Source organism: Sphaeramia orbicularis, chromosome 24, assembly GCF_902148855.1.
Source record: "Sphaeramia orbicularis chromosome 24, fSphaOr1.1, whole genome shotgun sequence".
Taxonomy (NCBI): Eukaryota; Metazoa; Chordata; class Actinopteri; order Kurtiformes; family Apogonidae; genus Sphaeramia; species Sphaeramia orbicularis.
The window spans coordinates 38149187-38167906 of NC_043979.1; the positions used below are offsets into that span (position 1 = coordinate 38149187).

Genomic DNA, 18720 nt, shown 5'->3' on the forward strand with positions numbered 1-18720 from the left:
ATTTCACATCTGTAGCAGAAAAACTGTTGGTTGAATTCATACCAAACTGACTTCATAGACTTCCAGTGACCCAGAATGGATCTCATTACATTTTGGGAACAGTAGGTCAAAGTTTACATTTTAATTAATTTTTTAAATCTTCCCTTTTGGGTGAAATATGTGCAAGTGGTGGGGTTTGTTGTGCCTGGCACTATTTCTTGACTTTTTATTTCAAATAAGCACATTTTTCCTTGCTGGCATTGTCAGTTTACAGCTTTATTAACAATAACAGATGATGGGTGCATAATTTGGAGAAGTGACATTTGCTGTCAGCAGTGCATTTCTTTCAGAAGCGCCCATACACACATACATACAAACAAACAAACAAACGTGTTATTTAATAAGTGATTAGCAAGAGCTTTAAAAACAAACATATAAAACACTGTAAAGATTTTATTAAATGTTAGCAAAATACATGCGTTACTGAGCTACCGTTCTGAATATCCAACTGTTCTGACATCTGACAGACTATTACAGTCCAGTTTGCATTAGGCTGGCGCCCTCTACAGGCTTCTCAAGGACTAGTGCGTAAAGTGGGTAAAGTGCGAGTATAAATCCTGTTGCACAGAAAAAATGCAATATAACCGACAACCTGCTTCCTTCCCGTATGGCTATAACTGCAAGGCAAGGTGGTGAAACATTCTCAATATATAACATACAATAATAGAAATCTATTGTGCATATTTGTTTTTCACGAAAATATACTTTCTAAACCATGATACCGCTGTGTTTTAGCACAAATCCATGCAAAGCTAAATATCGATTGATTTTTATCCCTGTGTAGTGGGCATCCACAACAACAAACCATTTACTGTGGTAGATTATTTCATTAAGGCTTCATCATCATCATCATCTAGTGTAATACAGTAGGAGTTATAACGTGTATCTTGAATTGCGATTTCCACCGGATACCAGAGTGTTTCTTGTGCAGCTACCCAAGCTTTGTTTGGTCAGATGTTTACGTGACGCAGGAAACGACGCAGTGATTGTCCATCTCGTGCTGTACACATGGCAGGCAGGGGTACAGGGTCTGTCTTGTGCTCTACTACATTGAAAGTGCACTTCTTTAGATGGTCCGACATGCTGGGGTGATCCGTGAACCCCCAGGATAACACCGGGCTGAAGGCAGTGCTGAATTTCCAAACCTGGAACAAAAGAGTAAAAATATTCAGTGGAATAAACTCTGTTTGACGACATTTCAGAGGTAACAAACAACAACAAACCCCGCCCCTCAAACCTAGGCTTTTTAACACTCTTGCAATGTTGACATTTTGGTGGTGTTTTTATATTTTAACTTGTTTTATTTGATTTTATTGTTTTTCAATGCTTTTATTAATTTTTTATTGTGCTTTTAGGCTTCTGTACAGCATTTTGGTCCACTGTGGTTGTTTAAAAGGGCTTTATAAATAAAGTTGGATTGGATATTGTAGCTTATTTTGGCATTGATCCAGCTGATGTCAGCATATCAATTGCCTCTGTATATGTGCCAAGTTTGAGGTAAATTGAAACAAAATTGATGTTTTTATAGAAATCTGAAATTCCGCCCACTATAAGTAAATGGGAGAAAAAAAAGATTTTAAAAAATCATAAAAAATTTTAACTTTGACCTATTTTTCCCAAAATGTAACCACATGTATTCTGGGTCACTGGAAATTTGTAAACCCAATTTGGTATGAATTCAAGTAATAGTTTTGCTGCTACAGATTATTTAAATTTCACCCATTACACAAAATTGGGGGGAAAAAAAAGATTTTAAAAATTTCCCAAAATGTAACCAAATCTATTCTGTGTCACTGGCAATCTATAAACCCAATATAGTATGAATTCAACCAATAATATTGCTGCTAGAGTGTTAACAAACAAACAAACTGAACCAAAAACTATACCCCTTGCCTCCTCTTCAGGTGGGTGGTGTAAATATTGTAACTTTCACCCGTTGAATATCTCAGTGTATTTTCTACATGAATGACCATTGAGAGTGTAATGCTCTCAGTGATATTTACAACAGGAGATTAAAAGGAAGCTGTTGACCGTGTGTTAGAAAATATTTGTAAATGTTAAACTTTTCAACAAACAGGACTTAGCTGTAAACTCCAGTGTGATGTACTGACCTTAAACATACACAGACTCACACACAGATGAAGACTTAGACAATGTGGTGGAATGTAGAGGTAGAAGTACTTTAACTCAAGTACAAATTTGAGGTAGTTATATCTTAAAAGTAAATGTTACTTATACTTGAAAACATTTATGTGACGGATTTAAATACCTAGTAATTTTTTCTTCCTGTTCCTGTCCAGTGAAAACTGCATGTCTACAAACGAGTGTGAATATTTGTGATAAATTGAACGATTAAATGTTCCTTTTACAAGTTGAGAAAATTCTTACTTTTTGAGCTAAATCCTGGTGGATTAGCTACGAAATAGTGTAACAAAAAGGCAAAAAAGGCTGTTCTGAGCTGATATTGCATAATATATTTTACCTTAAAATACTATATAAAAACAAATACTATATATAAAATACTATTACATATGTATAACAGGTAAAATTAGACAAATAAAATGCAACATAAAAATTCATGCAAACATCATATATAACAGCAAAACCTCTTACACTTTTTTATTAATATGGAATACTTTTACTTATGTACATTTTTACTTGTAGTGTGTATTTTCAGTGTGTTAATAGTACTTATGCAAAGGATTCAGTTTCTACAAGTTAAATTTAAGGCCTTTTAAGACTACTAGACTACTATTTCGCGGCCATACTGCCAAAAAATTTGTGACTCTTAGAATGTAGGAAAATGCATTTATTTACTTCGTCTTGATTCCGAGTCATTTCTCACTGATAATTGGTTCCTAATTTCAATATAAATTGTCAGGTTGGAACAGGTGGAACTGAGTAGTTACTTTACTTTCTTTGCAGCTCGGACATTTAACAGGCACATATAAACACAATACAGAGAACAAGTTTATGGCAACGTAATTGAAGACCTACCACATCAAATTTAAAACCTTTTAAAGACTTTTTTAAGGTATTAGATACAGATTTGTAAATTCAAGACTTTTACAACGTGATATTATGACTCACTTTCAATTGGCGTGTATATTTATGCATTATAAGCTTTCTGCGGGTATGTTCATGCCGTGATGCGTCACATACCACGCACTGAGGGTAAGGGTTAGGGTTATGTGAACCGGAGATCTTGGTGTAAATTGTCATGCGATTGCTAGTTAATGTAAGCCAATGGAGGCCAGATGGCGTCGAATAACAAGTAAAAGGTCGAAAATGCGTAGGAACAGCACGCCAAATGTAATAAGAACTGGCATGATGTACAATACCATTTATTGAGATCAGTCTGGACTTGTAAGGCTTTTTAAGACTTCATGAGATTGGAAAGCTTCTCTGATCAGTGGCTCCTTTTTTGTTCAACTTCTATGTAGTTTATTACATACAGTACGTATACAATACTTTTTTCTACTCACTTTGTTTTTCATCTGCCAGGACACTGTGCCATTAGGACCAGGGCAGAGCCTTCGCTTCCACTGCACCTCCACAATGCCCCTGGTCTGAAGGAGACTGGCACACACCTCCCTCATTGTCCGTGACACCAGTGAGAGTTGGCACAGACTAAAACTGTCTAGGAAACCCGCTATGTGCCACAGTATCTCAATGGGAAGCCCACTAAACTGGTCTGACTGGGAGTCACCTGGAAGTTTTGCCTTTGGGCGAGGCTGAACCCCGAAGGATCTGAGATGCCGGTCATGAACTACCTTGGCCCCCTTGGTGGATGGGTGAAACCTCCGTTGGGAAAACGAGCAGCCATAATACGCCAGAGGGCAGCGGTGCTCCATCCAGCCATTCAGACCGGCATGAATGTCACCGTGGACGTTTGTGAAATGAGAGCTAAACTGATCCCTACGGAAAGACTGGCCACAAACAAAGGGGAACATGTGCTGGTAACGGGGATTAGGAGGGAGGTAGCGGTTATGTGGAACCGCTTCGACCTCTAGAGCTTCTAAAACGAGGCCAAGGCGCAGAGTACGGAAAGGGCTGGGGTAGGAGAGCTGGGGGGCGGCGTGATCACAGGCCGACGCAGAGGCCATGTCGCCTACTCTAGTGTTGGTCACCAAGATGGCGGCAGGGAAAGTGAACGTCTGTGTGCCGAAGTCAACATGGTAACCATCAACATAGACCGTATCGGAAATCCTTCTACACTCTCTGGACTCCTCTAAACAGAAAAGCAGGGCTGCTGTGATCAGATCCACCTCCCCCAGGCCCAGAGGATCCTCCTGCTGCTCTAGGTCTGAGGTGTCCACAGCCTTGTCCTCCATTTCACATTGCCGTCCACGCACTGACCGGCCTGGGATGAAACCTATCCGACCATTAGGTAATGAATACTGCCCCTGATAAGGAGGGCTACGGAACTTCAAGTCATGGTTTTCTAAAAGTACCAAGCCCCTGTCTTCCAAGACCACATGTCCAGCTCTTTGTGCCCCACCTCGGATGACACGCAGTGGAGCATTCATATCACAGGTCTGTGGTTCCTGAGAAACCCCAACATTCATATGGTCTTGCACCTGGACAGTACAGGTGCTCTCCGTATCTCCTGACAGTGGTCCGTTCGCATTGTTTAGAATGTGAAGATCTGGTTCTTTCTGAGCTCCATTTACATTCAAACAACTTGAACAAACGCTCTGCTCTTCCTTGTCTTTTTTAACAAAACCTTCTGCAGCCTCTGGCGTGTAAAGGTCTCCGTTGTTAGTGCTGTTCATTGTAATCTCCTCCACAACAGTTCCTCTGTTCATACATTCTGGACTGCTTGCACTGCTAACAACCTCTAAAGCAGCAACTAAGCTTCTTGCAGTTTCAGCTGTGGCTTGATAGAGTTTACTGAAGTGCTCCTCATTTAAGCCATTAATTCCACTGGCTATTTTCTCCTTTGCGGAGCTTACTGGTGTCGGCTCTTGATGATGTGGGGATGACGACTCAATAAATGTGGGGGCCTCAGAAACAGATGAGTCCGTGACCACATTCTCTTTGGTCACAGGAACAGGGGCCGTGTTTGCCACTGTAGGCGCCATGGCAATCACCTTAAGCGACTCAAGTAGTGTGCGCTGGTCCTGAAGGGCAAGCGCCATGTCCAGCTGCTCTACATCCTCAACCCCATGGCTAAGGCACTCATACGAAGTATAGTCCAGACAGCTAACCGGCCACCTGTTCCACTCCATAGTGCAACAAACTACTCCAGCTGGGCAAACTTCAAGGTGCGCGTACATTTGGTTACGCACCAGGTTGGCAGGGCAACCATAGCCGCTGTTTAAGCATGGGACCCTCATTAGCGGGCACAGGAGGTGGTGCTCTTCAACTTTGCAGGAATGGAATACAGCTCCACACAGGAGAGGACAGCTGATGAGATCACAGGAGATTCCTGGTTGAGGTTTAACCATACATCTCAGGTTAAAACAGGAGTCACAATGACCATGTTTTCCCTCCATCTTCAGAGATGAAAGTCGTAGGATGGCCTGGAGATGATCCACAATCCTAACAAATGAGGGAAAATAAAGGACTTATTAAAAGTAAAACATGACAAGACAAAACATAACCATTTTGTGAAGACGCACTAACATTTTTCTTCAAGTGTCAATGTGTGTAGTGGCTTGTGTCAAATCATGACTTCATCTACAACGTTTTGGGGAAAATGGATTAAAATAAGAGCTTCATCATAGTTTTATCATAAAATTTAGCTTTTTTTTTGTTTTTAAGCTGAAGGCTGATATGCTATTCATCTGTTTCTTTGAATTTTGCTTTTCTGTCATCTTTACTGTACCAGAGATTTAGCATTTAGTTCCAAATTACTGTTATGACTAGTGCAAACCACCAGGTGTCACTCTAAACCACAAGCAAAAAAGGCAATAAACCTCTAAGGCTTCTTCCTCTCATCAGTGAAATTAGGAATTACAGAAATAGAACAAACTGATCTGAACTGATGAATAATTTTTACTTCATAAAAGAACAATGATGCATTGGTGGAATAAGAGATCACTGTACTTTATCATTAAAGGTTAAACAATAACCGAATAAACACGGTGTGATCTTTTGTCACTTACAGTGAACGTGTGCACAGTTTTCTAACAAAGTGAATGACTAATACAGCACTCTCTTGCCATGTTTACAGTGCGCTTGATGATGTGAAATAGTGCCCCCATTCTGTTCTGTGTGACTCAGCTGTAGTCACGTGACAGACCTAAAACCCTGTCTCATACAAGTACCTTATTAGGAAGCTTCCCAGCCAAACATGAGAGGCTGTTGAAACCTTTCTTGTGTTTGTGTCACATTTCATGCAATACTGAACATCCTTCCGTTATCCTTTAGAGGCTGTCAAGCTCTACGTTTGTTCCCAATAAAGAGCCACAGGTTAAGTATACCTCGATAGTAAGTGTCCTCAAAACAATAAAATACAATGATTTTCTTTGTTTGATGTGTTTTAGCTGTCAGTGCAATACACAATGCAGCAAGAGGAGCTACAGACAGCTGCAAAACTAAAAGCAGCTGCAGTCAAGAGTGACACCATCTTAAAAAGAGACAAACACAAAAAGAGTGAAAATGTTCTTCAGATGCATTTTACTTCTAATGTGTGCTTAAATATGTCTTAAATAAGTGCACTAACCACAAAACCTGTGGGGAAATACATTACCATCCACATGGGATGTTGATCTATAACATTATTGGCATCAGTGTGTCTGTTTAATAATGCAGCAGGCAGAATTAATATACATACAATAGCTATTATGTAATGTCCTGGGCTTTGGTTGGATCTCGTGTTAAGTGCTTTAGATATCAGTAATGCATCTCCAGTGAGTCCATATATTAAAAATGTCAGCACATACATAGATAGCACTTATTAACTTAATCTATAATGTGATTTGACGTTGAAATAATCTGCACATACTGTTTAAGGAGGCAGGAACACTAGGGCTATAACATATCCAACAAAGTTCACCCACAAAAAACAGGGTAATAAACGTAATATGATTACTGTTTACTATTGTGCATCCTACAGTAAATTTGGAAGCATCTCTCTACTGCAAACCAGCATGTTGCCAACTTTGTCTATTAAATCGACTTGTTTTTGTTGGCAATGTTAAGCTAGCTAACACTAACCGGAGCTAATGTTGGCTAACAACAGCTAGCAGCTCGGAAGTTGATTCGTTTTCAGCAAGAGAACTACACGAATTATCAAAACATTAGCAAGCGACTGTCTTCTTACCTTATGGCAGTGTTAACAGGAAAATGCGTGACAAGATATGTGTGGTTATTACTGAAATAAAACTAGTTGTTAACTTAGTTATCTGTAGGGACCAAGTGCTAATAACACGGCTACATCCTCTGTCACTGCGCTTCCGTTTTTTTTTTTCTTTTCAAAACTTTATTGACTTAATAATATTCATCAGTAATGTTTTTATAACTTGTATAAATCTGAATAAAATGATTTAAAAAATAATGGAAAAATAAAATTTAAATATGCTAAACTACTTGATTAGGAAGATAATATAGGTCTTGCTTTTTTTTTTTTTTTTTTTTTAATAAAAGTATGGGCTCATGCTGCCTGGATAAATAAGTTAGAAAAAGAAAATGAATAAAATGATAAAAAAAAATTGATGGAAAAATAAAATTTAAATATGCTAAACTACTTGAGTAGGAAGATAATATATGTCTAGCTTTTTTTTTTAAATAAAAGTATGGGCTCATGCTGCCTGGATAAATAAGTTAGAAAAAGAAAATGAATAAAATGATAAAAAAAATTGATGGAAAAATAAAATTTAAATATGCTAAACTACTTGAATAGGAAGATAATATATGTTTAGTTTTTGTTTGTTTTGTTTTTTTTTAAATAAAAGTATGGGCTTGAGCTGCCTGGATAAATAAGTTAGAAAAAGAAAATGAATAAAATAATTAAAAATTAATGGAAAAATAAAATTTAAATATGCTAAACTATGTGAGTAGGAAGATAATATATGTCTAGCTTTATTTATTTATTTATTTATTTATTTATTTATTTATTTATTTAACAAAAGCATGGGCTCGAGCTGCCTGGGTATAAAAGTTAGAAAAAGAAAATGCATTTATTTACAATGGAATTAGTCTGTGGATAATTACATTTAACACTCATGTTTATGGGTATTCTTTGGTTTATTACTGCATTTGAATGAATAAACGCAGGTATTTAATTTTGCCACATTTAATTTACTCCAAATAAAAAACAAATTTTAAAGACTGTCTACTACTTTTTTATGTTTTTTAGTATCACACTTCTCAAACTTGAAATGGGGAATAATTACAGAAGAGGATTGGGGCCACTGGAAAAAAAAAAAGATCTAATATATTTTCATATATTTTTTAAATTATTATTATTATGAGAAAAAAAGTCTGAATTCTGAGATTAAAGTCACAATTCTGACTTTTTTTTAAAGCCTTATGATAAAAAATATATATACTGGATCTTTTTTTTTTTTTTTTTTTCTTTCCAGTGGCCCTAATCCTCTTCTGGCGATAAATGACTCTAAAAATACTGTTGTTTTTTTTGTTTGTTTTTTTGTGATAACATTTTTATTTTGTTTTCCAAATTTTAAAAAAGGCAGTACATATTAATAATAAATATAAAACATAATGTGCAGACATAAAAATGAGGAAAAAAAGAGAGATGACAATAGTAAAAAAAAAAAAAAAAAAAAAAAAAAAAAACAGGAACAAACAAACAAATACACAGAATAAACCCCCCTTCCTTCCCATCACCCTTGCTTGAATTAAAAAAAAAAAAAAAATGAATTAAGCAAAAAATAAATAGATAAACCTGACAATGGAACCAGTGAAAATTATCTTGGTATTTCTTGAAATATGATTTTCAAAATCTATTGTCAAAAAATAAGTTCTTATATCTCACTGAAAAGTTACTGATTCTGTCTTATTTTAAGTCTGATGAGATATTTTGATTAGAAATGAGAAAAATACACTTGGTAAGATTTACATGTTTTCCAGTGAGAGGACTTTAGTAGAAGAGTATTTAAAAATAAAAAAATAGAGACGAAGCCCTTGGAAGTTCCTCTGTTCAAAAAGAGTTAAAAATACTGTATTTATTAATAATGTTAATAATATTTCCTTTTATCCATTTTTCTTTTGTTCTGTTTTGTTTTGTTTTGTCACTGTTTTTGTCTGTTGGGGCCTCTTGCCAGGTCATCATTGTAAATGAGAAGCTATTCTCAATTGATTTAACCTGGTAAAATAAAGTAATAATATGGATTTATTCTTTTTATTTATTTTATGAAATTATTCTTATGTTGTTTTATTGCACCCATTTTATGCACAGCACTTTGTGATTTTTATCTGTGAAAAGCGCTTCATAAATAACCTTTTTTTTTAACTTAATAATAATAATAATAATAATAATAATAATAATAATAATAATAATAATTTCTTTAAACCACACTCCTATGTATTTAGGGCTTTATCGACCTTTTTCTTCCTACTTGCAGTCACCGGTAATATCCAGGAGAGGTCACCATCACATTTATTTTTGCAGTAAACTTAAAAAAGAGCATCTGGTGAGGGTAGACTACGCCTCAGTTCACTGGAGAAGTGACACGTTTGGAAGTGGGGGTCACCTACAAACCAGCCCCCCCATGGAGCTGTGTGAGCTGACTCATGGACACATCAGCAGGGCAGTATGTTGCACTGTGTGATGTGCTGGTGAAGCGAACAGTGTTGTCAGCAGGACCAGCACATGCTGTGTAAACTCCAAAATATTAATGACAGACAATTTATGCCAGGCTTTAAGCTTTAGATCGCTCTAAATCCAGCCAATCTCTACGCTATAAGCCTATCTGCAAATACAGTGTGAATTATCTCATTAACACAAATTGTCCCAAATCTCTATATTGCACCATTTTTGGCTTGATTTATTGCACTTTACAGTTCAAACAATAAATATAATTTATGGTGATTGATGATCACGATGAAGGCCTCAGGGTTGTGTAGAAAATACAAACATGACGCTGTACACCATATGGCATTTAACGTCCGTGTACTGTCATATTATTGATTAATGCCATTGAATGAATCAATAATATGAATAAATGAACGTCCATGCTTTTAAAATTCATTGCTGTCTATAAAAAAACAAAAAACACAATATTGTATCATTCCATCCCAAATTACATGATTTAATTTGTCTTTAAATATCTAAATTAGAAAACCCAGACCATGGAAATGACTGTTTTGTACAATCAGTGTTAAAAAAATTATCATAATGATACTGCACAATAAAAGCAGGACAATTTGACACTTTTTCCAGATAATAAATATTGATTATAAATATTGAGGATATTAACACTGTGTTATTTTTGTGCAACTTTTTTTTTCCTAATGAAGCCAAACTGTGTTATTTATAAGAAATCTATACTTTTCACAGTGTCTTAATGTTATATGACCAGGTTGGCTCCACATTATCTTTAAAGACAGCTGCACCTCCTCTGATTTTGATCACATGACATGAGATTTTATGATATTAACCCATAGTTTTACCAACATTAACCCTGTAAAGCCTGAACCATTAAATCACTGACAGAAAACTCCAGTTCTTTGAAACTGGAGCCTTTATTAGTTGAATATTTCCATTCTAATGCAGCCAACAGAACCCAAACGCAGACCCTGGTGCAGTGGTTCTCAGTCTTTTTCTGTGGGGCCCACCTTTTGGAGGACAAAAAATCTCCAGCACCGCCCCCCACCCTCCACCCCCCCACCCCACCAACTCCAACAACATTGCAACTTTGGCGCAATTATAACTTTAATGAAAGAAACATCAGTATTGTAACAATACTTTTTACTTTTCCGTGAATAATTTGTTGTTCAAATTAAAAATAACTTAGATTTTAGCTTGAATAATACAAATAAACTCAACAAGACTGCTCCATGAGACAGTATTTGTCCAAATAAAAATTGGAAATGTGCAATTATGTTACAACTATGAAAATAAAGTAACTTTTTTTAGAACAACAAACAAATTTTGGTAACAAAGATGAAAATTTTAACAATATCTGTGGCTGTTTACATTGAAAACCTCAGAACATTAAAGTGCAATCTGTACAAACTGTTCAAAAACACAAACATTGCACATTTTTCTTTTCCAGTCCAATCCTTGTCCATTCTCCAAACCTAAACTCTTTGTCTAGTCTAGTGACAGATCACCATAGCAGTAGATTTGTTTGTTGTACGTCCCTAAAATGAGTCCAGTGAGTCCAACGCTAAAACATTAGTTCAACCTACAACATGTTTTAACCTGTGTTACGCCCCAGCCTAAGGGTTCACCAGGGCGAACATAATATGTTCAATTTGTCTCCTCCCAGCTCCCAAACACACACGTCAGTCGAAACTAAAATTCACAATATTTATTTTTATATCAACTAAAGAAGGGTTAGGGGAGGGACTGGCTGAAACAACAAACAAAATATCTTCTTTACTGTTCAAACTAAATTACCTAGTCAAAATAAATGCAAGAAACAAAAATACAGAAAATGTACCTAACTTCCTAACAAAAAAACAGGAGAAAACGGGAAAAACAAAAGAGCCGACCTCCCCTACCAGAAAAAGGTTCAATTTACAACAAAATTATTTACAACTATATACAATCGAAGTGTCACAGGAACACACGAAGACTGACGATCACACACACAGAACACAGGGTTGAGAGCTGGCAGGAGGCAAGAGAGAGGATGGACGGAAGCTCCAGGGCCATTTTTAAAAGGGTCCGGGCAATCATGATCCACCAATCAGCGTCCTGCAAACAAACAGACACAAAAGGGCACAGAACACCTACAGGACAGGGGAGAACACACACACTAAACAGAAAACATATATACATATACAGATAAATGGACAAACTAGAAGCACTCGGAGAGCTCAGACCTCCGCCAAGGCTGATCAGTGGCCCCCCCCGTGGGCCCCCCCACCCCCGATCACCACCAAAATTTAATCATTTCTTCCTTATCCCATTTCCAACAAACCCTGAAAATTTCATCAAAATCTGTCCATAACTTTTTGAGTTATGTTGCACACTAACGGACAGACAAACAGACAGACAAACAAACAAACCCTGGCAAAAACATAACCTCCTTGGCGGAGGTAACTAGAAGCACTCGGAGAGCGCAGACCTCCGCCAAGGCTGATCAGTGGCCCCCCCCCCCGTGGGCCCCCCCACGCCAAGGAGGTTATGTTTTTGCCAGGGTTTGTTTGTTTGTTTGTCTGTCTGTTTGTCTGTCCGTTAGTGTGCAGCATAACTCAAAAAGTTATGGACAGATTTTGATGAAATTTTCAGGGTTTGTTGGAAATGGGCCCCCCCGTGGGCCCCCCCACCCCCGATCACCCCCAAAATTTAATCATTTCTTCCTTATCCCATTTCCAACAAACCCTGAAAATTTCATCAAAATCTGTCCATAACTGTTTGAGTTATGTTGCACACTAACGGACAGACAAACAAACAAACAAACAAACCCTGGCAAAAACATAACCTCCTTGGCGGAGGTAATTATAACCCAGGGTCATAACACCTGAAAAGAAAAAAAAAGAAACACACAGGAGAGATCCCATGCCCCCCTGGCAAGCCTTCATGCCCCCCCCTAAGGGGCCCACCCCACAGTTTGAGAAACACTGGCCTGGTGTAACATGTACGTGATCCAGTCAATAAATGTATGAAGAGAATCCATTCAGGGTTAGTGAAGGGAAAATGGAAACACAAGGACAGCTGGATATTTCAAACAGCATAACACGTTGAACACTGACATATAAAAGGTGGGAAGAAAAAGTGAAAAAAACACACAAAGGACTGATTACTAATGAGAGATGAGTGACAGAAAAGTGGAGGGAAAAAAGGGACACATGCAGAGGTGGTAAAAGACGGACAGTTGTGTTAAAAATGTATTCAATGATTTTACTGTAGTAAAAGTGAAAAAATACAGACTCTGCAGTGGAACCTTTCTTAAGTGATTTATCACCATTTATTATAATATGATCCTCTGTATTTTGCATTTTATCAGTATAAATCAGGTATTTTCCTGTACTGAATTTACTGATCATGAAAATGTTTATAAAAGATCAGATTTAAATGGAGGGTTATTATATCAGGAACAGAGAAACCTGAAAAAAAAAGTGACATTTTCAGCAAAACTGAACATAAACCAAGTGTGTCCATCCACTGGTATGTATTTTCAGGCATGTAAATGGAACTACCAACTAAGATTGTCTTGATTGTTGATTTTTGTATTATTATTTATCTTTTACTTGTTCACAAATTTTTTTTATTTTTATTTTTTTACATATTTATTTATCATTTTCTGGTGCAGATTTAAGTTACATTGAACATTTGAATATTCAATTTCAGAGGCATTAAGCATGTCCCATTCTTCCCACCCCTTAAACCTCCACCCCTGGTCCTACATGACATACTTGATGATAGTAATTAAAAAAAAAAACAAAAAAAAAAACAAAAAAAACAAAAAAAAATGGCAAAGAATCACAGAACAAAAAAGGTAAAATAAAAAAAGAATTAAATAAATAAATAAATAAATTAATAATAATAATAATAATAATAATAATAATAATAATAATAATAATAAAAGCTTAGAAAAGAAAAGAAAAAAATAAGTCTAATAGTAGACAAATCTGCTTATTCACAATTACATCATAAACACAAGATCTGGACATGTAGTGTCATTAATATTATTAGAGAGTACGCAAGTATATATAGCACACCAAACAGGAAAAGAAAGAAAAAAATGTGTGAAAAAGTGACTTTTTTTTGTTTTTAAACGAAATCTGTCATTAACTGAACATTAACCAAATGTTTCCATCCACTGTCATTGATCCAAATCCATGGGTTTTACTGGTGATCAATGTTGTAGAAGATGACTGTGTTTCCACGGTAACTACGAATGGGTCATATCTGATGACCATGAACAGAAGACAAACTGCATTTTAAACCAATTATTTACATGTATTTATAGGTTTAATGGACCAACAGGTATTAAACATTTAGATCAGTAGATGATTTTAGTTTTTTATGGGATGCACAAGTGTCCAAATTTAACCGCTGTTACTTGTACTTTCATGCTTTGTTGGTGGTACTTTATGTTTTTGCTGAACGTTGCTGTGCTTTCTCTGCATATTCCTGCACTGCTGTTGTGTTCTTACCTATGTGGTTATTATTATCCTCGCTATGTGTTGCTGTTTAAGTAGAACTACTACGAGCATGAATATATATTGACATTCATGGCTTGTACGTTCTCGTTCCGCTGCCGGCTGCTCAGTTTATTATACTGCTGACTTATCTGTATATGCTGCTGATTCTTCATTTATTCATTTGCTTTCTGATTATTTTTAATCTGCAGTGTGTGAATTAATTTCCCATGTTTGTATTCATTTCCATTAGAGTGAAAGAATGGCTGGTTTGGAATTTGCTATTTGCTAAATTACACACACAATGCTATACATTAAAGACAGCTTTGTTTTGACTAGGAATTGACTATTGTGCTTCAGTTTGCACAGACAAGGCAGATTTATTTGTATAGTACAATTCATACACTGTGTTTTACACAGTATATGGAAAAGAGACGTTAAAAGCACACAATTACAATTAAAACCTAATCAATAAAACTTAACCCTTATATAATGTTTGGATTCTGTCGGGCTCATTTTCATTTTTTACTAAAAGAAAAAGGATGAGTAATTATCTTTTAAATGAATATTTTCCTGTCATATCTTGATTAAGTTACATTTTATTTTAAAAAAAAAATTAAAAACAAGTAGTACTTGAACCCTATCATGCATGAATTATGAGAAACTTAATTGAGATTTTTATTTTCCTGAGTGTTTTTATTCCTCTTTAGGCATGAAAAAAAAAATAATGCGATTGAAATTGTTTTTTATGAACCTATTTTTCCGGGAGTCGCAAAAATGTCTACTCAGCTGGACACCATGTGTTTAATTTTTGAAGCAAAGAAACATCTATTTACTGATACACTGTGTGAAAACTGTGAAATCATTTTTTAAATATTGTTAATCTGATGTTTTGTCACATTTTAACAAACTCTAATACTAGTCATTACCCACTTTATGGAGATTATAAGCAAAAAAAAACAAAAACAAACCTTAATGTTAATGACAGTCTTACACCAATAACAAGTACCTGATTTACAATCAAACATGTTAGTGCAGATCAGTTTATCAGCAGCTAAGTTACAGTAATGGTATGAATGTCAGTGTATGGGATGTTGCTTAAGTGTCCACCGTGTTGGCTGATATGGAACTAAAACAATAAAATCCTTGAAAATACGATAAGAGAACTGCTGTAGATTAGCTGTCCACTGTAGTGACCACTATGCATGAAAGGATTAATTCATAAATGTGATCTAGCAAAGGCAAAAGGTAAATATTAAACATATGCTTTTTATGTTACTTGTAATTTGGATGAGGTAAACATCTGTTGAGTATTTTAACATAAAATCGTTTGACTATTTTGAACTAAAAACCCACAAATGCAGTGGGTCCACCACACCCACAAACACTGAATAACAAAATCTCAACACCGCACAAGGGTTAAACAAGTACCAGGCACAACAAACCCCGCCCCTCGCACGTGTTGTAGCTTATTTTGGCATAGATCCAGCTGATGTCATCATGTCTATGCATGTGCTGATGTCAGCATATCAACAGCCTCTATATATGTGCGAAGTTTGAAGCAAATTGAAACAAAATTGATGTTTTTATAGACATTTGAAATTTCGCCCATTATAAGTAAATGGGAGAAGAAAAAAGATTTGAAAAATTCATAAAAAATTTGAACTGTGATCTACTTTTCCCAATATATAATCACATCTATTCTGGGTCTCGGGCAATCTATAAATCCAGTTTGGTATGAATTCAACCAATAGTTTTGTTGCTAAAGCGTTAACAATCACACAAAAATAAACAAAGAAAGAAACAACTTTCGGTGTGGGGTAACAAGTGGTTCCAGGCACAACAAACCCCGCCCCTTTCACATATTGTAGCTTATATTGGCTTCGATCCAGCTGATGTCATCATGTCTATGCATGTGCTGATGTCAGCATATCAATAGCCTCTATATATGTGCGAAGTTTTAAATAAATTGAAACAAAATTAATGTTTTTACAGACATTTGAAATTTCGCTCATTATAAGGAAATGGGGAAAAAAGATATTAAAAAATTCATTAAAAATCTGAACTTTGAGCCACTTTTCCGAAAATGTAATCACATCTCTTCTGAGTCACTGGCAATCTATAAACCTAACTACCTCCGCCGAGGAGGTTGTGTTTTCACCGGCGTTGGTTTGTCTGTCTGTCTGTCCGTGGGCAAGATAACTCAAAAAGTTCTGGACGGATTTGGATGAAAATGTCAGGAAATGTTGATACTGGCACAATTAAATTTTGGTGGTGATCGGGGGGGCACTGATCTGCCTTGGGCGGAGGTCTGTGCTCTCTGAGTGCTTTTCTAGTTTTGTATGAATTCCACCAACAGTTTTACTGCTACAGACATGTGAAATGTTGTGCATTATAAGAGAATGGGGGGAAAAAAAGATTTAAAAAATTCACAAAAAAATTTAACTTTGACCTATTTTTCCCAAAATGTAATGAGATCTATTCTGGGTCACTAGCAATCCCTAAACCCAATTTGGTATGACTTCAACTAATAGTTTTGCTACCCGGTCACCCTCCCTCCAGCTCACCAACCTGCAAATCATTCCACACCTGTGACTCATCTGCCGTCAAGTAACCCCTTATAAGCCCCTCCCTCTCACCAGCCTGTTGTCAGATCATTCCTCTCAGGATGAAGACTTCAAGCCCTTTAACCTGCATTGTTCATTCTACTGAAACTCCTTATAAATTCAGATTTCTGTCGCAGATTCCCGAGTTTTTGTCCAAAGTTAAAGCCTTTGAAATAAAGATGGTCAACCTGTCAGCTCTGCACGTGAGTCCTTTCCTGCACATGACACCAAATGGAAAATTCTCCCTAAAGTTTGTTCTATGATAGCAGAGGATGATCCAGACACTGCAAACAAGTCCACAAGGCACACTGACCTAAAAATTATTTATTCCCATTAACCCATAAAGATCCAAACATCCACTGGTGACCAAAACCATCTACTGATATCAGAAGTTAAATACCTGTTGATCCACTAAACCTATCAATACATGTAAATAATTGGTGTAAAATACAGTTTTTCATCTTTCATGGTCATCAGATATGACCCATTTGGACGTTCAGAGGCTCTGTTGTTACCATGGAAACACTGTCATCTTCTACAACATAGATTCACCAGTAAAACCCATGGAGTTGGATCAGTGACAGTGGATGGAGACACTTGTTTGTTCAGTTAATGATAGATTTGGCTGAAAAAGTCACCTTTTCTTCTGTTTTCTCTCTAATAATCTTCAATTTTAATTTGAGCTTTTCTAAACATCTTTATGATCAGTGAATTGAAAGAAAATACTAGATTTTTACGTAAGAATACAAAATATTGAGCATAATATTAGAATAAATGGTGATAAATTGCTTAAGAAAAGTTAAAAATAGAGAAAAAAATCACTTCAGAACTGCCACAAAAGTCTGCGCTGCACTGGGTCTTTATGGGTTAATGAATGAAAGAAACTTTACTTAACCTATAAAGACCCAAATAAACCTAAACAATTTAAAATTTACATTATCCAAAGTTCTGTTGAGTTTTTATCATCTGAACTCAACTTTATTTATAAAGAACTTTAAAAACAACAGTTATATTGTCGTATAAGTCATAAGTCTAAAGCTGGGGTTTTAGTCTGTCAGCATAATGTAAGTAAGTGATTTTATTCCAATGAAGATCGCAAAGTTTATCTGAAACAACTTACACACATTCCAACAGTAAATATTTTTAATAACTGCCTCTGTTCAGTTCTATTGGTAAAGAATGTGATTAAGAATAACCCATAAAGACCCAAACATCCACAAGTGACCAAAACCATCTACTGATATCAGAAGTTAAATACCTGTTGATCCACTAAACCTATCAATACATGTAAATAATTGGTGTAAAATACAGTTTTTCATCTTTTCATGGTCATCAGATATGACCCATATGGATGTTCAGAGGCTCTGTTGTTACCATGGAAACACTGTCATCTTCTACAACATAGATTCACCAGTAAAACCCATGGAGTTGGATCAGTGACAGTGGATGGAGACACTTGTTTGTTCAGTTAATGATCGATTTGGCTGAAAAAGTCACCTTTTCTTCTGTTTTCTCTCTAATAATCTTCAATTTTAATTTGAGCTTTTCTAAACATCTTTATGATCAGTGAATTGAAAGAAAATACTAGATTTTTACGTAAGAATACAAAATATTGAGCATAATATTAGAATAAATGGTGATAAATTGCTTAAGAAAAGTTAAAAATAGAGAAAAAAATCACTTCAGAACTGCCACAAAAGTCTGCGCTGCACTGGGTCTTTATGGGTTAATGAATGAAAGAAACTTTACTTAACCTATAAAGACCCAAATAAACCTAAACAATTTAAAATTCACATTATCCAAAGTTCTGTTGAGTTTTTATCATCTGAACTCAACTTTATTTATAAAG

The 18720-nt window shown here is 35.9% G+C and overlaps 1 protein-coding gene across 1 annotated transcript; it reads right to left on the reverse strand.

Moving 5' to 3' along the window:
• Positions 1 to 239: 239 nt before the first annotated feature.
• LOC115415141 (F-box only protein 30-like) lies at positions 240 to 7445 on the reverse strand. The gene is made up of 3 exons (XM_030128614.1): positions 7310 to 7445; positions 3525 to 5583; positions 240 to 1184 (listed from the first exon to the last, which is right to left on the reverse strand). The coding sequence occupies exons 2-3, from the start codon at positions 5535 to 5537 to the stop codon at positions 990 to 992; spliced, it is 2208 nt and encodes a 735-aa protein (XP_029984474.1). The 5' UTR covers positions 5538 to 5583; positions 7310 to 7445; the 3' UTR covers positions 240 to 989.
• Positions 7446 to 18720: the final 11275 nt, after the last annotated feature.